Consider the following 26,321-nt stretch of genomic DNA (forward strand, 5'->3'; position numbering starts at 1 on the left):
ATTTAATTGTTTTCAGTAAAAAGTGGCTTCTATTACTGCTGGATTCTGAAGTTTTAACAGCAGAGGTCTGTAATATGTACATGAAATTGCTTACTATGATACCACTGGGAGCTGCTACAGAGCTTTCCTCTTGCTTATGCATGCTATCACCAAAAATACCAATCTGTGGTATCACTGCCCAAAATAATTACTATGTTATGCAAAACATCCAAGTTAATTGGAAAATAATTGTCCCATTCTCACGAAAGCAGGCATATGTATATCCTAATTCAGAAGAGACCAAATCTCATAAAGACCTATTGCAATTGTAACTTAAATTTTCTGATTGCATTATATTCTCAACAGAGCACCAGTAGAACAGATGCTTTATCATGCACAGACAAAACTGGCATATATTCTAATATCAGTGATTTAGTTTGCCAAGATATTACACAGAAATTTCATGAAATTAGATTTCTCCTTTACAAAAATTCATTTTATTCAAATATAATTACTCTATCAATGTTCAAACTTAATTTTTGTAAGAATTTTCTTGAAAGCCAGCCACTCACTCCATTGAGTGCAACATTCTCCTTTTACTTAAACGTAGAAATCTTTTTTTATACATAATATAAAACTCAATTTTTTATTAACTCTGTGGTGGTTTTTTTTGCTGCAGCTACAATTAATATTACTTTCTCAGCCTATATTTTGCTAACTTTTAGAAAGTTTTTTTTGGATGGTCACTCCAATTCTAACACTGGAGCTCCCATAATGGCACTCAAGGCCAAAATAAGCTGTGTGGGGGTAAAAACCCTCCTGAAGTTGATAAACACAATCTCTGTTCACACCCTGGAGCTTGGCCAGTCCTGAGGATGTCACAGTCCACACTGACCATCTGGGTTTGGGCTACTCCAGCATCATCTGCTACTTTAGCTCTAAATCCAGCCTGTAAATCAGGCAGCAGAATAGACATTAACAGATTTTTTAATTAAAAAGGCAAGTGGAAAAATTGAAATAATTTTAATATAACTTTGTTTTGTTCAAAGATATATTTTTCTTTTTTTGTCATGCTTACAAAATGTACCAGCTAGGCACTTTATGTAATTTATCAAATTCTAACCCCTACAGAATTGTATCCTTTATCTTTATGATATTATTAAGATTCTTAGTCCAACTAATAAAAAAGAAGTGGATTTCTCTCAAAATATGCTATTTGATTAATGTGCAAAAAAAAAATTAGCTACAGAATCAGGCCTATCTTTAAATTAATATATTTAAATATATTTTATCTTAGTTTTAAAACAGCCTTACTAACACAGAATGAACAAACTATCCAATTGGTATTCCCCTGCTTCATGTATTTGAATAACATTTCAGAACAACACTTAGAAAATGACAGTTCATGGAAGACATCCCAACAATTCCAAGTGAAACAGTGACAATGAAATTTCCAGGTATGAAAACTCATGTGGAACTAAAAGGAAAAACTGCACTTTTATAGAAAGAACTTTGCTTATTGAATTGACATAAAAAATAGAAGTATACAAAATAACTTTTAAACTCTTTTATTATTTTTAAATTGGCACAGTCCTGTTGGACTGCAAACTAGGTCAGGCCTACTATAAACTTTGACCTTAAGAATTCAGCAAGGTTTTTTAACTTGATATATTATATAGCTATGAGGAGAACATTTATTTACTGTTAATACACCAGAACATGAGGAAAGCTAAGTAATTTGTGTTTTTATTACACTTCTCCAACCCTCTCACAAAAGAACCATTCAGATGATCAGAAAGAGAAATGTAAATGCACAAAAATCTGAGTCAAACTGAATTACAGTTACTGTGATAAATTCATCAGTTGTGCATTTCTTCTCATGAACTTTATGTTTCCTTTTGAACATCTCTAAAACAGGGGAAGTTTGTTCTCCACTCTATTGTACTACTGTGAAAAAGAAAAAGGGATATGAATGAATTTTACAAGTTTAAGAAACTCCATGCTTCTATTTAATGAGCAAAAAAATTTCTCAGGTCATGTCACAGTGTCCTAGAATCCCAAATATTATCATCATCACATGGAGCTGTGTACAGCATCTAATGTTATTATTTCTGGAACATTAGCTGGGCTTAGAAGGGGAAATAAAAAAATCTTCTCATAGTCAGGATGTACTCTACAGGATACAGCCTGAATAAAGGTGTTGATCTGCCTTCTGAAAACAGCATTTATGGATGATCTGAAAAATTACAAAGGTTCTGGCCATAAGCTCAAGCAATAAAAAAACTAAAACACACCTAGGTTCTACCCAACTTGGTGCATTTTATCAAAGGCAGGAGGAGAAACAATTAGGACAGAGTTTCTTCAAAAGAAAACTATCATTAAAGATGAAAGGCTTAGCTATACTTGTAAGTAAAGGGAAGAATTGGATAAGAACATTTGTTTTCTTTTTAAAAACAGCAAATAATATACACATGAATTGTAATAACTACCCTAGAAAAAAATTTATATCATGGACAAATAATGTGAACTTCAGGAAAAACTATCAAAGACACTTAAGGAAACATAGTGAGAATCTGTTTGAAAACAAAAGTTCAGTAGAACAGCAATGCATTCACAGATTTAAGGGGGAAAAATCCCAAACCAAAACCAACAACATAAATCCCAACAAACATATAAGCATATTTTATTTCTATGAAAAAAACATAGATTAACATGGTAAGTATCTGGCTAGGTCTCAGTTTTTATATATAATAATAATTGCCAATCTCTAGAACAGCTAGAAATCGTTCATTTTTCCATAACAGACCCAGAGGGTCAAGGTAAAGTGAAAATCTCCAGGGATGGATATTCCTGCTTAAACAGAAAATGGAAACTCTCATTTGTTATCTCTGCCATTACTCTGAATAAAAGCTAGTCTTAGCCTGAAATTGTGAAACACAGGCATGTGGAAACATCATCCCCTTGAAGGATCAGATGTGAATCAAAAAGTGATTCTTGTTCAACTTAAAAATATGCCAAAACCACAAAGTGTGTCACGTGAACAAGAACACATCAGGAGAAGCAGAATTCTTATTATTAAAATTTTGGAGTCCCAAAAGGAGTTTTTAAGCTCTTTTGGGAAGGTGCTGGCTAGAATCCTGAGCCTGGCTCAGTTAAAATACAAATACTAAATCACTGATGAATACTAACATCTGATTCTGGAAAAAATGATCAGGGTTGGTTTTTTTGAATGCTTCTATAAGTATAATGTATTTCAACTTGAAATAAAAGCCAAATAAAAGTAAAACTGTAACACGTTTGCATTTAAATTACTGAACGAATTCTCTTACCAATAGAACAGAAACAACTCTTACAAACAGGATTCTAAATGCTGCACTAATAGCAATCAGCACTGTAATTCAAGGTACCAATTCAAACACCACATCAAAGCATGCTGCAATATCCCTATTCAAGTCACCATTTAAACACTGGCCTAAGTGTTTTCATTAACTGGATCCTGTATGTTCAGTCACAATAAAGAGTTAGTGTTTTCATCAGTTACTCAGAATTCTAGGACAGGTAAGAATCTCAGAAATGGGGATAACAGGTGAGCTGTCTTACCAGCAGTAGTCCAGCAGATGTGGAGGAAGCACTGGGATGTAAATATGTTGCCAATACATTGGATATAACAATGCAGCTGACGCATGAACACAAGCAGTTAACTAAAAATAAAAAACACACACACAGAATTGGCAACAAAAAAGACATGAATAAAAAGAAAATACAAAATCTTAAATTAACTTTAGACATGCAAGAATCTTAACCTCCCCAAACCACATATTATATAATTTTGTAAATTACTCTGAATTGCCAAAACACATCCACAAAGAACTCTGATGTATGAATACAACACAACATCTGCAAGAAGTCAGGCTAACAAGTCAAGCTAGCCCTCCCTGCTCAGCTATTCCCTTGAAAAAAGGGAAATAATCATCAATTACTTGATGCAGCCATGGTCAAACATGAGTACTGCCATGAACACACAGGACTGAAGTGCACCCCAGTTTCACTTGGCTCCACTGAGTGAGAAAGTCTCAGGGGAGTTTTTCTGGTCCCCATTTCTGCTATTTTTAACTGAAATTGATCTGGAGCTGCATGGAGCCACAGAGCAGCACTAAACTCAGAAGCAAGTTTGTGTTATTATCTTGATTTCCAAACTATTTTGAGAAAAAAATAAACCTGAAGTGAATATTCCCTGTAATAGAAAAGCAACTCAATTACAATTTTCCAAAACTCCCTTCCCAAAGCAGAGACTTCCAAGCCTGGCGCAAGGATCATGGAAAATGAAGGACTCCTTGATCAAAAAAGGAAGTGATACAAACTGCTTACCACTCACAACAGACATCTCTGGTTTACTAAAACAAACAAAAAACCACCACAACCACCACTTTACCCCCAAAACAAACAAATAACTATGGAATTCATCAGAAATGGGGCAAGTTCATTCCACAAGTGAACAAAATAACCTTGCAATATGAAAAGAATTCAAATTTTATCAATCTTTGCTATCAGGGAGTCTCTCAAATTTCATTATTTTGCATATTATGCAGGCACAGAGTTACAACAGAATGAGAAAAAATCAGGACTGTTCAAAACAAGGTAGCCTATATCCATCCCATGTAGCACAACAAACCTCATAAAAAAAGGGGAAAAGTCTTTAAGAGAATGCCCCATGTAGAAGTGACCAAACTGATGGAAAAAAATATCCTTATGTTCTATACAAAAACTAAATTACTACCTGAGTTTAACTTTATAATAGCACTGTTTATTAGACATGAACTTCCACAGTAACAGAACAAAGAGCAAAAAATAAAATGTAAATCCTGCCCATACAGCAAGTGTTGAAGCATTATGGATTTTACAGGGAAAAAAAACAACCTTCTTTGTGGAACAGATCAGCAGTTAAAGGTTCACACCCTGGCTGTCCTGGACATTTAGACTTGTAAATAAAAAATTACACTACAATTTTGTACATGTATTTTTACACTAGAAATTAAGAAAAGCAGTTATAAGACCATTGCAGCAGGAATCAGAGACAATTACAATTTGTGCAGCCTAGTTTGCTCAGCACTCAGATTAATATAACACGATTAAATATGGAAAAGAAGAGGGTCTGAAAGCTCCTGAGGGATATCATTAGGGCAAATTGCCAAAGAATGAAACATGAGCCAGTCAGGAGAGTCTAGAAGCTGCAGTGGTACCAAGGGACTTGAATGTTCGACAGTTGGAGCCTCAGCAATGTGTGAACTGCAGGTTAAGGTATCAGGAGACTCTGCTCACTGACACACAGAATGTCACTATTGACCAGCGAGCTGCCCGAGCCTGACAGCTACACAGCACAAAGCCAAGGATATCATAATTCCCTATTTAAACTCTTCCTTGCACATTAACATGTCCTTTCTTAGCTTTATACCACACCTCCACAATTACTCTCATTTTGCACTTATAAGAAGGGGTATTTTAATAATTATTGGGTTGTTACTAAGAATTGATTTGGGGGAAGAAATAAATGAGTTTCTTCTCCCTCTTCTACACAGTGGGATTTATGAGGTTTATTTCCATATTATCTCTGTGTAGTTGAACTAACACTACTGATTAGCACAGTCTAGCTCAGCATCGTTTTTTGCTCTTTCATTCAGAATGGATATGGCATTACTAATTATTATGTCCACATGCTTTTGTACACAGTTTATAAATTTCCAACTACAACCTATATAAAAATTAGCATTTCATGTATTTCAATCAGAGGCTGAAATAAAGCTGAGCATACAGTTATACAGGATATCCCCCGATGTATACAGTCACCTCCTCCTCTTAATAGGCATTCTTAAATTATGAATTAAGATGACTATACTATTTGTATGAAGAAATTTCCCTATCTTATGCATGTCTCTTATATTTCAATTTTCACTTAAACAGAGGAAGAGTGCAATTCCTTAAAAACATCTGAAGTTTTGTTAACTCATTCACAACCTGTATTTTAGTGTGGCACTCACACTAGCATCTATTTACCATTTATAATTTTTTCATCTACTAAATTTTATTATTTCTAGAAGAAAAGGTACTTACTTGATTATTTACACATCAAGCTTTTGTACTGTTTCTTGCTTTTCTATTTAACAACATCTTAATGTAAGATCTTACTGAAACATTTCCCTCTATGCTGCTGCAGTAGGTTTCCAAACATTTTAGTATGCCATGAATATATTTTATAGTTTCCTGTTGTATACAGCCTGTAACACAAGCAGCTATGGGATTGTGCTGCTCTTCAAACTATGTCACGTTTTATTATTCTGCCAACTCTGCCTTTAAGCAAATACTGATAAGATAATTATGGATTTAATATTAAAATCTGCATACTTGGTGTAAAAAAATCTCTTTTTTGCTTTTTTTACTGTTTCAATGGTGATTGCCTTTCTCAGATGCATTAGTTATTTTAATAACCTTCCCGTTTAACTAACACAGCCACTCCACAGAACAGAACTGCTGTGAACCCTGGAATAATGCTGCATGTCTTAAGGAACCAGGCAGCTCAAGAGATGTGAGAAAGCCAAGTCCCAGGGAGAACTTGATCATTTACATGAGAACTCTACAAACCTGACACCAGATTTGGGGGTGTCCATCAGTGCCCATGCACAGGAGCAGAGCCCAGCAGGAACCTGCCAAAGGCTGCAGGAGATCCTCAAACAGAGCACCCAGCACAAGCTCCCAGGCAAAGAAATGAGAGTCTGCTGCTTCACTAAGTGGGGATCTCTTCTGCAGAAAACAGTTCCTTACACTATTTAGGTACAAAGGCATCTCTCTGGAGTCTGTCAGTTGACTGCTGCCTATTCCAAAAGGAATTATCAAGAACTACCTTGAAAAGATACGTCATAGATTATAAAAATCAAAACAGGTACACATTCTCCTAAATTAAATTGAAATTGTCTTCAGTAGACTTCTCCCAAACTACCTTGAAGTTGTCCTTAAGACTGAGTAAAACTCTACCTATTTTTCCACTGACAACTGGATATAAGCATCAACTGTCAACTGTGATTCCTTTTACAGGTAGGTTTTTTATTAAAAGCAAAAGCCTCTGTCCAGTAAAATTTGCTGTATGTTTGTGAATACACACAGATATATCATTGCACAATTCTGCAGATTTGTGAAAAATCTTAAATTCTAATACATGAGTGCTGCAGAACCTAGTTCTGCAAATCTCCTAATTTATTACCTGGTTTGGGGCAACAAATGATGTTGAGACATCCTCCTGCAGTTCACTGCACTACAAAAGATCTACTAGAGCTGTGTTTCTATTCATTAAAAAATGGACAGACAGTTTTTAAGTAAGGTTTATATCAGCTGAAACTCATTTTCCAACACTGATCAGAACCTTTAATTTTTTTGCTTCCATGAATTTTGATTTTTAGACTTTCTCCTTTTCAAAGAATGTCTTTTAGTTAAAAAAATTTTACTTTCCAAAAGAAATCGAATTATCTTTTAAGAATCGGTTTAAATAATGTGGTTCAAACTATATGAACAGCAGGAGAAAATTATTTGAACTAGTTAAAAGCAAAATTTTAATGTTCAACCCTTTAACAAATAAATATATCCAATTTGAAATCTCTAACATTTGCAGTGAGCATAAGAAGCTTTATCTCTTATTCCATCAGTAGTAGTTTTACTAACAGTAGTGAGTACAACTGAAAGTTTCAGTCTGTTTCTGATCGTTCCTGATAAGATGCTGCAGCCAGAATCAACATGTGAGCTTTCATATCCTGCAAGGAAAGTAACTGGTGTTTTCTCCAGAGTATTCCAGTGATTCTGGTAAAACCATTTTTATCGTTGCCTCTGCAAAAAAATATTCTGAAACTACATGTGTGGTGAAAATACTCCCAAATAGTGGAAGACCATATTATGGAGTTTGTTAGCAAAATTCATTATTGGGTGACACAAATCTGATTACTACCAAATCTCAACAAGATGAAATAATGCCCAAATTCTAGAGAATGATGAGTTATTTTCTACCTTATGGCAATAAGAAGACAATTGGGAAGGCTGTTGTTCAAAATCTATGCAATGATGAACATGAACAGCCAGGAGAAGTTTTATCTCAAGATTTGATCAAAGCAGGTTTATCTGCTCCTGGGAACACAGAGAGTGCAGCTCCTCCCCTCCCTCATGTGGATGCAGCAATTCAGATGTGTGTATCTGCCTCCCCACTGCTCACTTCTACCAAGTGAATCTTTCTGCTCTGTATTTCAAAGGGACTGGTCCCTTTTTCTGTTGATCTTTTTTCCTTTTCCTCATTTTAGGTCTTGCTAAAACACTGTGACATGTCTGGATCCACATGACTTCAGCTGAAATATTTTTTGCAGACTCACAGATAATACTTATTTGATTCCTATTATTCACATAATTTCAATGAGTAACATAAAAAGACTGTATCCTGCACAAAAGGTACCTGGCAGTTTCTTTCTATCTATATAAATTAATTTCTTCAAAGTCTTTTCTCTAATCAAAGGTAAAAAGAGAAGAAGAGCATAGGTGGCAAGATTTGCACACATTGCAATGCACAAACTAGAAAGACAGAAACTGATTAGCAGAATCTTGTCAGAAAGCCAAAAACAGCAACAGAAGTTAAACAAATGCTAAAGTAAAATTAACCTGTGACACTATACAACCTTTCAAAATCTACTGTAAGCAACTGAAGAACTACTGTGATAAAAGCATTTCCTGAAAAATCATCAAACACTGTCAATCTCTGTCAACACCATGTCCAGAAATGGGTACTGGTGTGCTCTCTCCCTCCTCCCTCACAGTCCCAATGGGCCAAAGCACTGCTTCCCTCCCACTGCCTTGACCACCCATATGTTGAAAGATGCCCAGGATTCTGTTTAGTTTAGTTATCTCAGCTACTCATTACTACCTATAGCAATAAACTCTAGGGGATGGGTCACTGTTTTACCACAATTACAGCAGTCACCATCAGCCTGGACCAACTCTTGTGGCTCCTTCCCCAATATTCCCAGCTCACAAGAATTACTGTCTGCTTCCTGAAAGGGGAGCAGTTGCATAGGTGAAAGGAAGCCTCTACATTATCACAACTCATAAGACAACCAACTTTATTTTAGAGGGGCAAACACCTCTAAATCCTGTTTGATTGAGAATGAGATCAGGTCCCAAACCCATAAGAGATGCTTAACATCTTATGTTAAAAAAGATGCTTAAAAGATACCTTTCCATCTACTTCTTGAATGGGGGGCAGGGCAGGGGGAAGACTGCTGGGGAGTAAAAGTGGGAAGGGAGCTCTTGCTTTTGCCACTTTACATAAATCTATTCCCAGCTCTAAAGATTAAACAGCCAGACTAAATGATGAATTTAGCTCATTCTGCCGACACTGCTGAGAAATCAGTGAGGAAAAAAAAATCAGCAATAAAAGAGAACAGAATATATTGTCCAAGCCATGACATGCAAAGCCACTTCTATGCAATTCTTTAATTTGGCTCCTGGCTAATCATTTTCCATCTGCCATCCCCATAATCTTTAGGAAGAAAAAGAGGGAGGACCTTAAATGAGCCTTAATGCATTTTCCTCCTGTTGATAAGATAAAAACCCAGCTCTCCTCTCTCACAGAAGTGAGAGAGAAAGAGAAATATATTTCCAGCTCCCAGATGAAAATTTTAACTTTTCCCTCCAAAAAATTAAACATGCAAAAGAAAATACTTATATATTAAAAAACCAATTTATTTTCTACTGGAATTGCTGTTGGATGTTTTTAGGGCTATTCCCTTCCTTTTATCATTCTTTCTGGGGGAAGGAAAGGGAAGAGATGAGTGTTATTCATGATTTTGACAGCACTTCATCTACAATCAATTTCATTCTTTTCTTGCAGTTCTTGATTCACAAAGCAGCATTATGGCATCATTCTTGTGCATTAGTTTGGAAGAGAAAAGAGAAGACTGAAGACACGGCTTGTTCCTTGCCTGTGGCTCCAGGAGTGACATGCTTCCCAATAATGGAAGCTGAGCAGAAAATAGAATTGAAGTGGTAGTAGACAGGTGAGTGCTCAACAAGGAATACCACTGACATACTGTGCCTACACCAGGGACTCACAGGCATTTAGACAGATAATCAAAGGTATCTATATACAAAGTAGGTGTGGGTGCAGAGAAAAAAAACATGATACTCATTTATTCTATAATAAACTAACTATGCTTCCTTATATCATCAGTTCAAAAATTGCCATTTCCTCACATTTCTTCATCTCTGCATATTTTTTATTTGTTTATTCCCATTTTGCCATTCATTTATTTCCTAATTTCTTTATTTTTTCCGCACTCACAAAAACAAAAAACATCACAAATATATACATCTTTGTGTCCCTTTTCCTGACCATCTTCTTGATCCCTCCTTTCCTTCTTCATTTATTTTATGACCAATTTCCATGGAGGAAAAGCTACCATCCCTTAAAAGAAGGGGGTTCTGCAAATGCTTCTCACCTCTTAAAGGAGAGCCTCCAGGAAAATTACTTTTATTAACATTTCCTCCTCCAGAGGAACACCATGGCATGTTCTTCTGCCACACGCTAATTAAGAAGCAGCAGGGACAAACTTCCTTGTGAATGGCTTACTTAACTTATTGTAGCAAGAGTAGAGACAACCACCAATGATGCTACAGCTCATCTTATCATTGGTGAATTGAGGGGGGGAAAAGGGTGATAAAGCAGTAGCAAGTATGAAAAGGGTGAATCCTGCCATACCAGCACACCAGAACAAGGGCTGGTATTACACTCAATCACCCTTCAGCAACTCCTCCTCACTTCTTTTGCTTCACAGGACCATCAAGTGGCTTCAGTGGTACTCCTTGCAGGGGGTGAGGCAGTTCTGCACCAAAGAAGAAGGGCTCTTTCCCTTTCAGCCCTCCTTCAGCCCAGCCACAAAGGACTCAGCTCCTAAAGGCTTCTCTCAGAGTCCCACAGCAGTGCCCACACTGGCTCCACACAGCATTTATTTGCCTCAGTTTCTACTGAATTGCCAAAAGTCATATGAAAAAGAAACAACTTTGTCCTAGACTGACTCAGTCTTGGAGCTTTATTTTTCCTGCAAGTGTTAGTAATGGAAAAATTAAATTCTGGAGCTAATTTGTAGATCTGTCTATCTACATGCCTTTTTTTTTTACAGTGTGGATTTTTGAGGTTTGGGATTCAAATTCTTTTCTTATAAAAAGCCACAATGAAGTTCTTCATCTGTTTTACATAGATGGCAGGTAATAGCAATTTCCAACTATTTACTGGCTTTTTCCCTCTCACTCTCATTAAAATATTTTTTTAAACCACACATTTGAATTTCTTCTCAAATATTCTTTCAGCAACTATTTCTCCTAATATTATGCCATGGCAATGTGAAAACTATTCTAAACTTCAAGACTGAGACAGCTTCCCAGATCTGGCTGTATATTCTAACCTCACTTTATTCCATATTGACATCCCATAGCCTCATTGCTGGAAATGTGCCCCTACAGGTGTTCCAATAGGAACCAAACTGTAACTACAACAGTTTATACCCCTACCCTGTTTATCTGAGACTGTCAACATATGAACAGTAAAAAAAAAACCAAAACAAAAAAAAAAATTAAATGCCACTTGTCATTTACTTCCAGACCAAATGGCCCAACTGAGGTTATATTCCAAAATTAATTCTAATTATGCTTCTGGGAGCACAGTGAGTATCAGCAGAATACACATTCTGCATTGCAAGTAAATGATAAATTCCCATCCATTTCTTGACTTTTAAGAACTCAATTTAGCCCTTGAACACTTCCAGGTCACATGAATTTGAGATATGAATTAAATTTTAAATCTGTAATACTTCTTCCTGAGCAACTATGGATAGTGAGACAAAAGCTGAGACAAAGAGAATAAAGCCAACACTCAGTCCAATTCAGGGAGGGCAACTGGGGGCAACTGCAGAAAGCTCTCCTCAGATGGAAGCAACAGCAAAACCAATTCCACAAATGTACATGTGTAAATTTATATTCAGTGCTCCTTCACCACCAAAACAAATAAGTCTGTATCTTTTATTGATATTTACATCTGTTTTTGTAGGGCTACCAAAGACAGCCAGAGCCAGGGCTGAGCAGAAGCAGCAAGCACTGTGCTCTGAGACACGTCAGGCTTCTATTACCCAAAACAAACACAGGTGAGGTGGAGACATTTGCTGTGGAGTGCAGCATCCCCCACACCTGCCAGCAGACCCACTCTGGTTAGCATATTACTGACAGGCTGATGAGAGAGCTCCTGTCAGGCTCTGGCCAGCCAGGCTGCACACGAGCACACAGCCCCAGCTGACTAGTTAGGCACAGACTGCAGAGGTACAATTACAGAGGCATATGACAAGCTTTCATGCTCCAGTGACTTGAGAACCCATGACATGGCTTTAAACAGCAATCCTTCCTACCTCCGGTCACAAAACAGCAATAAGTCAACTGATGCACTGTTGTAAAATCATGATTTATTCCTTTGCTTTGAATACATGAGAGTGTGGTATGATGTTCTGGTAGACTACCACAGCAGGTGCACTTGGGGCCAAAACATCTAGGGCCTGCCTCCAGCATGCATAAAATCAATGCTGTAGCTCAGCCTTTCTGGAAAAGCCGACCCCAGCACTTTAATAATTTATAGAAAGACTGAATTAAAAAATTATTTGTACTGAAACTCATACAGCTGCATTCAACTAATAAGAATACATGCAGATGTAGTGACGTGTGAGGAACCAGTGCTGGAAAAGGACACAACCTGACATTTAGGAAAGGTCTTCCTTTTGCTGCTAAAGTGAAACATCTAGCAGCCACCTCTGTGAATAGATCAATCCTTTTGTTTCATTCATTCTTTTGCTTAATCCAAAGTCACATAACTTTGTTTACAGTTTGCTGTTCAAAAGCCAGAAATTATCATTTTTGCTACAAACAGATCTACAGAGCATAATCCTCAGGCTAGCTGAATCCATCTCACTCTGCTGCTAGGCCTGAAGCAAGCTGTGAGGTTGGTGATAATCACATTATTAAAGTGGTTGGAAAGCCAATCTAATAAAAGTATCAATAGTTAGGACACATAATGACCCAGAAGCTACAACAAAATCAAGTAGTGGGAAGTTTCCCCTTGTATCTTGGTAGTAATTGGAACAACTAGGAGACTAATATCTACACCAAAGGATTTTTTAAAGGCGATAAACCCATAGAAAATCAATTTAAAGGAAGATACAAAGAAAGATACAACAACTGCAAAATTCTGAAGATGCACATACAACAAAGCCTGCTTGGCTGAAATAAAATCTAAGCTGAAACCCCCTCAAGGCAGCTCTTTTTTTTCTGGTGTTTTGGTTTTGTTTAGTTTTAATTAAAAAACTGTACTCAGCAATTTAAAATAGGCAACCTTCTTTTTGGGTTTTTTTTCCCTCTACCTTTTTAAATTGAGCATAATTTTTTGCCCCTTTTTTTCCATACTAGGACTGATCCTTTGCTTAAATATAATGACAGTATAAAATTATTAGGGTAGAAATGGTGGACAAAGAATTCCTGAACATAAATAAGTGCAGTTTTCCACTCCTGGCCCCCACAAGAAGGGCAAGGAGAAAGTGAGCAAGGCCTTGAATTATGCCTTTTGTTATATCAGTCACTGCCCTGAGATAGTGAACCAAAACAGAGCTGATAACTTGAAGGTGACATCACAGACCAGTCTTCATGAACTGACATAAACACTTGATATTCAGTTAACCCCAAAGATAAGACACAACTCCCTTAACAGAAAGTTGTGCTTGACTGCACTGTGTTTGAGCAAATCTTATTTTCTGGTATCAAGCTGTAATTTTGGAATATTGTAACAGAAACTCTGCAACAGAAAGCACCAGTCTGCTGTGTTTGTATGCAACAGCAAAAAAGCCCAAAGTTTGCAAAGTTTGATGTCCAAATACACTCCATTTGCTTACTGTATTACATCAAGCAATCCTCATGTTAAAGAATGAATATCTTTTGCCAAAAACACATTCAATCATTCTTGGCAATTCAATGAAATTCTTATAGGCAATACTGGAAAGTGTTTCATTAACTTTTAAAATTATATTGGTCTGTAAAGAAGCAAGTCATGCATCACCCCTGTTCTGTTCATCAAAGAGATGAGCAAGCAGCATTTCTGTGAACTGAAGCTCTTAATAAGCCAGGTATACTTTTCTGTTTCATCAGAACTCAGTAGTGCAAGTGAAAATTAACCAATCCTGTATCAAAAGTGGATCCATCATGATGTGACAGTAGTTTTGTTTAGCTATGACTTAAGTAATGCTAGTAGAACGAAAAAGTAACCAGAAAAAAAATGAAGATGATGGGATCTCTCATTTTGGCTTTGACCTACAAGCTTCTATTTACATTCACAGCTTGGGGACACTCTCCAGGACCAAACACCACTACTTTCCACCTGGAAAGTTAATTCATTAAAAGGTTAGGAATAAACAGCCAAAATATAAACAAAGTGGAACTTTCTCACAACCAGAATATTCTATCTGTTGTCATGTAATGACCACCAAAAAGAAATCTGATCATTTCAACAAGGTGGTCTAGATCAGCACAGTCTAATTCTGGTCCTTCCTCTTCTCCTGTCACATCATAGCAATAGAGACCAGTTGAGATGTTCAGTCTAACAAAAACAAGTCCTAAGCAGATCCAAATGTAGGCTGAGAGTGCAATTGTAAATCGTGTCAAGCAGACAGACACGTGCTCACCTGCAGAACGATCTTCCACGGGCTCAGAGCTGCCATCACAATTCCTATCTCCTCTCTACTGCAGCAGTAAAACAGAGCTGACTGGGGCATCATTGGAGAGGAGGGGTTTTTTAATGGTGTATTTCTCTTTTTTTTTCTTCCCTTTATTTTTTTTTCCCCTTTAAATATAGCAAGATGTGTTTCAGACTGGCAAAGTAAAAAAATATTCTGATTCCACAGTTGTGCTACATCATGTGAGCTTCTGCTAAGACAGGTTCTTTGAAAGGGCTTTCCCTTCAAAATCTATTTGCCCTTTCAGGTCTTACTGCTAGGTTGTAATGCACAATTCTTTTCCTATCCATTTCAAGAAGGGGAAGGGGGCATGAAGAGGAGGAAAAAAAATCCCTGTAATAAAATATAGAAATTTCCTAAGAAAAAGTAACACATTTGGTGGTTAAAAAAAAAATATATATCATAGACTAGTAATATGAAGATTGTCTAAATTAATTTAGCATTATTTTGCTGCTTTTAGTTGTTCATGTGGCCTCTGCTTATATGACCCCACATTTGTTTCACTCCAGCTCCCAGGACTGACTTGGCTCCACATCCTGCAGAGCACTGGCAAAGTGCTGCCTTTGTGCACTGCCCTAACTGCAGTGCTGGTCACAGATCCTGGGACTCAAAACCACACTGTTAAAAAAATAATAAGGTAATTAAATAATTGCAACTGCATCTAGAATTGTAAAACCTGTCAGACTTCTACGGCAATTCTGAACCTTCTCTATTTTCAATTTACTTTTGACTCAAAAAATGGAAAGGATTTTTATTCACTATTTATAATCAAAGAATTCTCACTCCTTACACCACCTGCAAGTCTTTGAAAATAGTAATTTTTAGTACTATATCCAACCTTTTACTCATGTGTTCATTTATTTGGAAGTGCAATTAGCAGTGCTCAGAAATACGGAATTTATTTTCCATCACAGAGAGCATATTAAACCAAACATTTTATGCAGTATTCTTAAAAAAATGTAGGTAACAGTGCTTAATAGGCTAAAGATTCTGTGTAATTATACTTTCTGATTAAAACTTGGTTATAAAGTGACAGTCTTGTGCTGATGCAAAATTGACTTGGGAGTATTTTCAAAATATAAGGGATTTTAAAAATCTAATCGATTCTGTGAAGAGTAAAATAAAATGGCATCTGAATATTTAGGTCTGCTTTCCAAATGAAATGCAACATTCTTTTATTAAGGAGCCTAAGCAGGCATAAGGAGGGAAAAGAAACATTTTAATGTGGGCAGTAGCTCAAAACCTTTAATTAAAAACCTGCTATTTTAGGTTGTACATTATTGACAGTCTAAAGAGCTGCTCCAAATCAGAGATATTACAGTGTGCACTCCCAAACCACTCTAACAAAGATGAATCTACCTATTACCAGGTTAGGATAGCAGCTATTATTAGGGACCCTTGATTTCTTTCAAGTAGCTCCAATGGAATAAGCCACAAGTGAATAATAAAGATCTTATAATAGCTCTTAAGAATTCTTTTTAGGTTAGAAGGCACAGAAATGAACTCGGGAGAGTTAAAGAACTCTCATCTCCTGATAAGAAAAATAATTAACCTGACTTAATGTATCTGAGTAGGTCTTACATAAATCAGACTTTTGTACTTCAAGAGCCAGACTAAAACCATATATTAGAAGAGTATGTAGATATTGTCTTATAAGTACACATGGAACATATCTAAAACCACAAAGGTCTGTAGGTCAGTTTGTGAAATGTTCAATATATCCTACTTAAAAGAAGAAGTGTGAAGTACTTACAGTGCTTAGTTTGCTGGAGGTAATAATGATTCGTCTCTCATGCAACATACTGGCATAAAGTTGCAGCATGTTGTTCACATCCACAGCAACAAAATATTCAGTGAGGTTTCTCTGTTTAAATTAAAAAAAAAAAAGTTAACAAAACAGCAATGGTAGTAGCTAAGTGCAACATTTGATATATATTACTTGTGAATATTTCTGTCTAATTAGTAGGTGGGAAAAAAAAAACAACCCCAAATTATTAGAGAAATCCCTTTGCACCAAAATTTGTGTGCTTTAAAAAAAATGAATTAGGTTGTAAAGCAAATGAAAAGTTAACTGTGGACTAAGTTATTAATATTTTGCTCACTTCATTATGCTTGTGACTTGGATTTGCCCTTTTGTATTTTCAAATTTAAAAAATTTGAGATTGGCTATTATATCAATATCACCATATGCTCTAAAGGTGACCATTACTTCCAACTGAGGAACAGATCTTCCACCATGGTGATAACTGCTCTGTCACAGCTACAGTAATAAAACTGCTACTTTGCCAGGGTCTCCCAAAGTCAACACATTTTATTCCATTTCAGGTACAGCAAAACAGCTTGTTGAACAGCAAGCTTTTGCTTGAGCTGTGTGTGCCTGGACATCAAACATCCTGCAGAGCTGGTGGAAGGTACTGGGTTCTTCCTGCAGCCATTCTTGTCACCCCTGGTAAGAATCCCACTGTGGGGTTTAATCAGAGGCAAAGTCACCAGCATCTCCCACTAATAGTTCACACATCAGAAAAGTGGGGGAAAAAGAGAAAAAGGGTGGAGAGATCTCTGTGCTCCAGCTGAATGTAACAGTTATTGCCGCAGGGTACAGAGACAGAGACACACAAGTTCTGAATAAGCCAAAATAGCTACCAGCAAAATTGCCTGGGAAAGCAGCAAATTTCTGTAAACACCAGAGAACATGTATGAAAATATACTAATGCAACCCTCAATATGCAAAATATTTAATTTCACACATTCATTACCATATCTGCAACCAGAACTGCTATTCATCTCTTCTCAGGGACAACACTGTTATTGAATGTTCATGTAGGAGGTCAGTCAAGGACAGGCCCAGCAGGACAGACATCAACAGTGGAACTGTACACTAACATCCTATGGATGGGGCCAACACACAGCAGCAAGGTCACCCAGCCATGCAAAAACAGCCAGGGCAAGATGAGTAGGAAAAGCTTCAGAGTGGGGTGACCTCCTTTTTGGATGTATTGCAACGTTAAGCAAAAAAAAATTTGAAAAGATAAACAAAGATTTCAAAAATTTTAAAAGATAAACTCGTCATTAATTTCAAGACATGGAGTATTAAAGTTATTCTTGGTCCAGGCTGCATAGAATTTTGGAAGACATAAAAACCAGAGATTTAGGGCAACACTCAGTTTTAGGAAAAAACCTGTGATCTTTCAAACGTTATTTTAAGGGGCTGCCAGAGGCTGATGCACCAAGAGAATCTCAGTCCAATTTACCCTGGACACCCTGTAACACTGCAGTTGATAATGGTGTGCTGATTCTGTGTTGAAAAAGCTGTGTTAAAAAAACAGTTCACAATCTTGTACAGACCAATTTATCTTTGGGAGACAGTCCCAGTTATTTCTTTGTTACAGTTGAAAAGTTACTGCCCCTGAAATACATGAACTTTACAACAAAAGGTAAAAAAATTATTTTGTTGCTATTCACTGTAATTACCTCATCTCTTCACTCTTTGCATGTTCTAACTCTCCATTAGTACCTTACTATTTTGATTCATACTGAAAGGAGGAGAATTTTATTAATGGAGTGAAAAATAATTATGGAAAGGCACTTTACAATTGTTTTACCTTTCTCAAAAGTCTCAAACCCCCTTGTGTTCTTGGTGCTTGGTTAGCATCCAAGTGTAGGCAGGTACAGCATGTTTCCAAAAAGCCTGAAAACAATTCCTTCTTGCAAAAAATGACTGCATATCTTGATGGCTAATTTGCAGCTTAGCAATGCAGTGTTTAAAGGGCAAGTATTGAAATAAAACACAAGGTGCAGAAGTAGAATATAAAAGTAATCCTAGTAAATGCAAAAAAGCCAAGTAACTATGAGCAAAGGGTGGATATAGCAGTGGTCAGAAATGCCCTGTTAGTGCTTTAAAATGGGTTAATGAATGCAACAGTAACTACCAGCTAAAGGTTGCAATAACAGACATCAATCATTTCTAAAAACAGTCTTAGAAAAAAAAAAAAAATCTCCTCTTGATAAAAGCAAAAGTTCAGCCTAGCCCAGAATGAGGTTAAATAAGAAATGGAATACTTACACTTTCAGGGATAGTTGGCAATCCAGTTATATCAGGAGTAATGAAATATGAGTGCTAATCGAAGGAAAAAAAATAATTGATAATTTAAGCACATAGGAAAAAAAAAAAATCTTTCCATAAGAGCCCATCATTTAGGACTTCCAACCCCATCTGTGTTTAAGCAAATAGACATTTTTCTAATAACATTCTTACTGCTGCTAGACAAAGAATTAAGCAGATCACGACATGAAATGACAAGCTCTGGTTCTGCACAGCACAAAACCAAGGGAACAAAATGCTGCAGTTTTGAAATAACACTGAAATTAAGCCAGCTTTAAATGTTGTCATGAGCCTGAGAGCAGCATTGATTAAATCAAGCATTGAATTAAAAATTGCAACCAAAAAATGCTAAAAGACAAAATGTAAATTTAGAATGGAAAAGAAAAACCATTCACATGAGAAAAACATTTAGAACAGAAATATTATTACTTGATATAAATTCTCTTTCCAAACATCTTTGAATCAAGAAATGTGGTAACAAAAATGCAAGATCTGAAGGCTGAGATTCTGCAATCATTTATGAAATACATTAACAATTTTATGCATCTTAGTTTGAGGCCATCTAGGATGTAAATAAAAAATGGATTAAACTAAAACCAGATGCAATGTAAATTAACTCTCATTAATCCAATGCTCCTACTACTTATGAGATATGGACTTAGCTCAGTAATTTTAAGGCGTTTTTGTGTGTTAGTCTAAATTTTGAAGAAGAAAATTAATGAGTGCGTGTGAAGTAAATAAGATAATTATTGATTTTTTTTTAGTTTTTGTTTTTTACAGAATTTTGATGTTTTTTCAGATGTTTTGCTTTTACAGTATATTTTTAATTATAAATAGCAACACAAAGACATCGCTTGTTCTCAAGTTAAACTTGAAAAGGATATACCAAAACCAAGTCTATAAGACTTAAATGTGTCTTGCATTGAAGGAAAAAAAAATTAATACCATTAAGTCTGTGTAGGAGACTTATTAAACCAGCTTGATACATTTAATAGAAATTTTTTCCCACAAATTAGGTCATTTGGCAATAGTTAGAATTTAAGGAAAAAATTGACTTTAAAAAGGCATCCCATAAACATCATACCATTTGCACAATAAATATCACAGGTATTGTTTCACATCAACACAGGAAAAAAAATATTTTTTTTCTCTGCTCAAAAGAGGAAAATATTCAGATTACATTCAGATAGAATGCTTGCATTCTTCAGAAGTATACTGAGAACAGAAAATTATTCTCTCAATGTAATAAGGTCACAGAATATTTATCAAAAGATTTCTGAGTAATGAAGTTATTAACTTAGAGAAGTAATTATTTCTAATTAACAAAGTAATAATATTTCACTCATTAAACAGAAAAGGAAGCCAGAACTATGAGAAGCAAAAGCCATTACTGCAGTCATTAAGAGTCATAAAGTAGAAAAATACTGTGGTATGGAGTCCTTGCACATCTTTATGAACTCCCTTAGCAAGATGAATGACCTTGGAAGAGACACTCAATTAACAGTTGCTGTCCTGTATAAAGTTTTCTCTAAAAAGGACAATGGAAAATGCAAGTTTTGCTCATCAGTTCAAGGGTTTGATTTTGGTAGCAGTTTTTACGAAAGGATTATGATGCACACACACATAGCTCTGAAGCTGGATTTAAACAGAAAGGTACATTAATATTAGACAATTCTTTTAGGCCAAAGAGAGAAGCAGAATTCCCCAAAGGAAAGGTATAAATAAGCCTCAAATCAACAGAGATGTCCTATAGCAAGTGATTATTTCTTTAATTATGATAGATTTTAGATAGTCAGTGCCTTTTAAACTCACCGATACAAGACAAGGCTGTTTTTTCAAAACTTGCTCACTTGCAAAAATCATCTCTTGGTTCTTATGCAAGATGAGAGAAAGATTGAACAGTTGACTTCTGAGTTTTCCAACAAGAAAGGCCATAGCTGGCTCTACTGCTTGTAATATTCCATATTTAAAATACTGGCTGAAAGTAAGCTTTATTTCTCCCCCATTTGAATTCAGGTTTAGCTAGCCTTCCCAATAATGACACCAGTTTTAAAAAATTAAAATAAGCAAACAAAAAAAGATCTAAATTATTTTTAAGTTCAGGTTTCATAGAACAAATGACCACCTCATAAATTTCAGCTGCAGAATGTTACAGGTCAGAGTAGAACTTGGTCCCTGACTGGACAAAGGCATTTTCCTATCTCCTGACCAAAGACTGCTAGGAAACACCACATATCCATATATTGGATGTAATTTAGGCATGGTTATGCACACACAACCCTAAGGACCACTGTGGTCTGCCACCCAAACATGGTGCATCCATGAGCCTTCATCCTGCAGCATGTCTGAGTGAATGAAATCTGAACCAGACTGATCCTGGCACAGGGAAAAGCCACCTCAGATGTCATTTCTACAATTGTCTTTTAGATTGTAATTTCCTTTTAAGTCTATTACTACTGATGGTTCCAGTGTAGCTTTTTTACGATATCTGAAGACCAAGAAAGAAACATCAATACAAAAGATCAGAATTTAAACTGGCAATAAATATTCCCCTGTTCCCTGCAGCATTACAGAAACAGAGATGTCTTTAGATCCAACAAGCACTGGGATTCCAGCTGACCCATTCCTCCCCACTCTGCCCTATCTGAACCCACAATATTTGCTCGACTGTCCCTGTAGCCAAGGTGTTTGCAAGAGGTTTGCTCTTCAATAGCCATTGTTCAGCAATAAAGATTACAAAACTCTTTGGTATAACTGGGAACAAGGCATAATTGAGAAAAAACAAAGTCAGACAACATTGAAATAAAACCAACAAGTATTGACTTTACAGCAAGCAATCTGTCATTCCAGTGTAGCCAGCTGTATTCACCAGAACAGCCATGTCCAATTCCCCACAACATTCACCTGGAGGTGGGCAAGTTATGGACAAGATGAACTTTGTGAGAAATACAAGGCAAAACATATTTAAAACTTCTTTATGTCCCTCTGAACCACAGGAGTTTTGAAGGACATTTCATAAAGCATTTTAGAGTTGCCAAATTATAATTGGTTGCAATACTACAATAATGATAGCAAAATATTATTTGAGATAAAGAAGTATTTTTGGCAAAGGTGCTAGGAACTGAAACATTACACTAACAACAGAAAGAAAAAAATGTATCAACAGAAACAATTCCAGCTGCAGCCTCAAATCCAGTTCATTGTTCTGGTGGAAAACAACATGCAAGACTGGAAAGACTTTCAAATACAATCAATTAGCACTGTACAAGGTGGGAAAATATTAGGTCTCTATAGCCTAGTGAAAAAACAAGGAATCTGAAACATGAAAAATTAAAATAAAATAAAGATAGCATTAAGTTAAGTAGCAAGGATCAGTAACTGCTGGAACAGAAGTGGTAGACTCCATTTGTCCTGCCTTCATTATAGGGCCAGATGCTTTTCTAGAATTGTGCTTACTTTAAATGAAATACAGGGGTAATTTCTAAAGTATGTGAGCTTAAAGTCACAAGAAACCACACAAATGAGGTCAAGATAAATAATCAAATGATATTTCAGTATCTGTGGAAGCAAAGCCTTTACAAAGTCACTTCTTTCTGTGTCCTGCAATATGTGATGATTCAACCAAGACCCAGCTATTTGCAGTGTTGGTGGCAAGTGCAGTAACTGTACAGATGCTCTGAATGTGCACAATGGCTCAGAGACAGCAGAGGCTCTGTGCTGGCTTTATATTTCACACAAGCTCTACAAGTGTGTTTAAACATGCACCCACAAGCTCATTCTAGTTATAACTTCAGGAACTGTAACAATGACATATCAACTTTTTGATGTTTCTGCAGCAACATCATCTTGCCCCACCATCACCATCCCACCCCACGTCACAAAAAGTTGGAGCACAAAAGCAAAGGAGGCCTGGACATGTTATTTCACTGAGATGTGCTGAAAGTTTCATATAACAGAGTGTAGTTCTACTGTTCCTCCTACAGCATTTTTGTATGATTAAGCAAAACTAGGAAAAAGGGGAAGAAAAATGGGAAAACAGCCAGCTTCCACAGACTTTTGACCAATCCTGAAACTGTACCTACTCAGACATAAGAGGCAATAAAACTGAGTTAGTGTCTCCTGATGCACAGCAGGAGAAACCAAAATTTTCTACATGAAACAGCTGGAAGCACAAAAAAGTAGTTCTAGCACTGTCAGATCTCACTGCAGTTTACTTTCTCATCCATAGAGCAAAATTCAAATTTCTGCTTCTTTATGACCACAACTTTTAGAAAACAACATGAGAGAGAGAAAGACTCTACCCTGCACAGAGAAAAAAAAAAAAAAAGGTTGTCTAAGCCAGTTAATGATGGGAAACAACACAAACTTACTCTTTCAAAGAGCTGAGGTTTCTTTATCTTTCAACTTTACTTACTATTTCATAGTCAGTAGAAATAAAACAGAAAAAATACTTACCACACTTAAACTGACTAAAGCATTCGCCTTTGGCACAGGATGGCTATACAATGATTTCAACAAATCATTTGAGTCATTTTCCTACAGGGAATGCATTTTAAAGGTAATTAATTAACATATAAAAATATAATTACTATTTACTATACATCAAATTACATATTGACAAAGAGATTTAAATATTTAATAATCAAACCAGTTGTAACTCATAGTGAAGTATTTAAATACTTAGTTTAAAATTCAGGTCAATTTTGTATCTCATAAAATGATTGTATCTGCAAGTTTTAAGCCAATCTCTTACGTACTTCACTGACTCCTTAAGAGACTCACATCATTTGCAACTGCAAACTGGGATTCCATATCTCACTGGTCTGTATATCCTGAGTATTATCTTTCTCAAATTGTAAGCCATGATATAAGTTTATTTAAAATCGGATTAAATGTGTCTCATCAAAACACAAAAGACAGTTAATAAGGTCTACTAAAATATACTTGCAGCTACCTGGTTTAAGTGGGATCCATCACTTTGGTCTCTAGAAGTGATATTTAGTTGGGAAAGAGAATTGATTGGGGTTTTCATTGATTTGGGGTTTTCATTCTGTTTAGGGGTTTTGCTCATGGAGATGAAATTCATTATGTTGCCAAAGTAAAACCAAAAGTATCAATGACCAAGCCAGGGCCAGCTTTTGAACACACAGTTTTGAGTTTACAGGAAGCTTCCTCCTCTCCCTGTAAGAGGATGATGCTGCTGGACTTCACAGCAGTGACCAAGGCTTTGGGTGTAGCTCTGGTCATTTGAACAGTGCCTGGGCCAGGAGGGAGCAGGGTCCTCCCACAGCAGTGGAACAAACACTTCATGCCCTGCTACAACCCAAGCAGTTGCCTCAGCACATGAAACAAACCCTGCTACCTAAATTGCTTGAAGTAACTGCAATGATCACTGGTGATCAAGAAAACCCCTATCCCCTTTTCTCAAATACAAACTTTATGCCAGTTTTTTCCTATGACAGTGAAATAGGGACCAAAACCAAGGTCTAATTATAGCATTTTTAAGACTTACATATATTCCACTTCATTGAATCACACAGCTAAGACCAAACTTTCCTATTTATCTTTTTACAAAAAATATCATCATTCTCTATAGTCTATTTACTATAATGCATAATTATTGCTTATTCTATACTTCATATATTTCTGAAATGTCAGCTTTTCCAGCCTACAGCATATGGCTAAATATTGATGCTGTTTTTTAAAATTGAAATCTAATACACTAATATAAAGCAGAAAGGTATAGCTTTAATGTTCTCAGTAAAGACAGATGCCAGTACCTCCTCTGCTGTGTAATCCTGGAATACATCTAATTGCTCATGAATATGCAAACTAAACTAGCATGATTCTTCACCAAATGCTGCAAGTAATTCTGTCTTGCTACTTGAGATGTCAGAATTATGAGAGGTAGTTTTTAGTTAATATGGAGGGTGAAACAGTACATCATATTTTCTACAGTTCTGTTTGCAGCTGATAATCAGACAGTTCCAGGGAGCTACAGTTTACAGTCAATACGTCACACAGCTCTCCAGTGAGGTGACACTGCTCACACTTCACACAGGACCTGCTCATGATGAGACTGACATGTTATAAAGGTATATTTTTCAACAGCTTTTTTGGAATAAAGTGGGATTCAAGTGATTGTGGAAGCTCTATGTTCAGAATTTTTGAATTTCAGCAAAACGAATAAAACTTGCTCCTAAATCCCACTAAAACCTTAAACTTTTAAACAGTATAGAATCCCTTAAGATTATTTGCAACACTGACTAATATTTCAAGGAAAATATTTTACACAAAGAACTAGAATATGCAAAATTACCTGTTCTTTAGCCAAATAATCTGCCAGGGTATTTAGGAGCTTGTAGTATACCTCAAACCATGGTAGGTAGCTAAAACAGGAGGAAAAAAGTATTTAAATAAAATATCAATGTATTTTTCCAGTGCTTATAAAATACCATGAAGATACCACTTGTACATTTTTAAAACATCTCTATATAAATAAAAAGCAAATTAAACTTTCCCCCAGAAATTCAATAGCACATTACTGATAGACAGTATAGATAGATGGTTTCTTTATGATGGATACTTGCATGAAGTTCCATTAAGCACAGATTAACTCATAATACTTAAGATTTCTTAGCATTTTCAAGGCACCAAAAAATATGAGAAACATTTTCTAATCTTATTCCCACTATCACTAATTGTTACAGATTTCAGTAGTTATTTGCAATTTTGAAATTCTACATCTTCCTATACCCAGTGGACTAACAGACCTGTTGCTTCCCTGGAGAATGAAAAAAAACTTTGTTTGGGCAGACCAGGTACCCTCTATTTGACAATGCTGTGCAATAGTAGAGATGTCACATTATATGTAAGAATATTGGTCTCACTATAAAGTCATTTCTATAAACAAAATTAACTTCCAACAATAAAAACATTTACCAATACTGTAAACACAAACACATTAATACATCTTTTCTTAAGAGACTTTTAACAGAAGTCTGCAGCCCATGAGCACAATACTGTCACTGGGTTAAACAGAATCCAAGGCAAATAAGACATAGCTGAAGAGTGTAAGAAACTCATACACAGTGCTATGAGCTCCAATTTGCCATCTGTTTATACAAGTTATCTTTAACAGTGATGTCATCAGTGACCACACGCTACAGAACTTTCCACCATCACTATTTGAGATATTCAGTCTGATAAACTAAATAATAATAACATAAATTATGCTTTATTTACAAGTTACACACCTTCTTACATCTGTCAGAATTTTATCACAAACATTATTGAATAGGTAATATAATAGTTAATATTAGTTGTTTGAGATTAGAAGGGGGAGCTGGAAAGGAAGTAGTGTCTGGAAGGTTTTCAGAACATTTCACACCCATATAGCA

At 36.0% G+C, this 26,321-nt stretch overlaps 1 protein-coding gene across 2 annotated transcripts in view; it reads right to left on the bottom strand.

Moving 5' to 3' along the window:
- Positions 1-26,321, bottom strand: part of DENND1B (DENN domain containing 1B) — a 140,307-nt gene that overhangs the window by 45,245 nt on the left and 68,741 nt on the right. Inside the window, exons 6-11 of one of the 2 annotated variants that reach the window (XM_079313486.1) lie at positions 25,241-25,310; positions 23,377-23,457; positions 20,734-20,793; positions 18,883-18,936; positions 16,573-16,683; positions 3,580-3,680 (exon numbers count right to left, since the gene is read on the bottom strand). In XM_079313486.1, coding sequence (XP_079169612.1) covers positions 3,580-3,680; positions 16,573-16,683; positions 18,883-18,936; positions 20,734-20,793; positions 23,377-23,457; positions 25,241-25,310 — 477 coding nt within the window. The remainder of the gene's footprint in view (positions 1-3,579; positions 3,681-16,572; positions 16,684-18,882; positions 18,937-20,733; positions 20,794-23,376; positions 23,458-25,240; positions 25,311-26,321) is intronic. The other variant, XM_079313487.1, reaches the window with a different exon arrangement.

Source organism: Erithacus rubecula (assembly GCF_903797595.1).
Source record: "Erithacus rubecula genome assembly, chromosome: 10".
In the NCBI taxonomy this organism is placed as follows: domain Eukaryota; kingdom Metazoa; phylum Chordata; class Aves; order Passeriformes; family Muscicapidae; genus Erithacus; species Erithacus rubecula.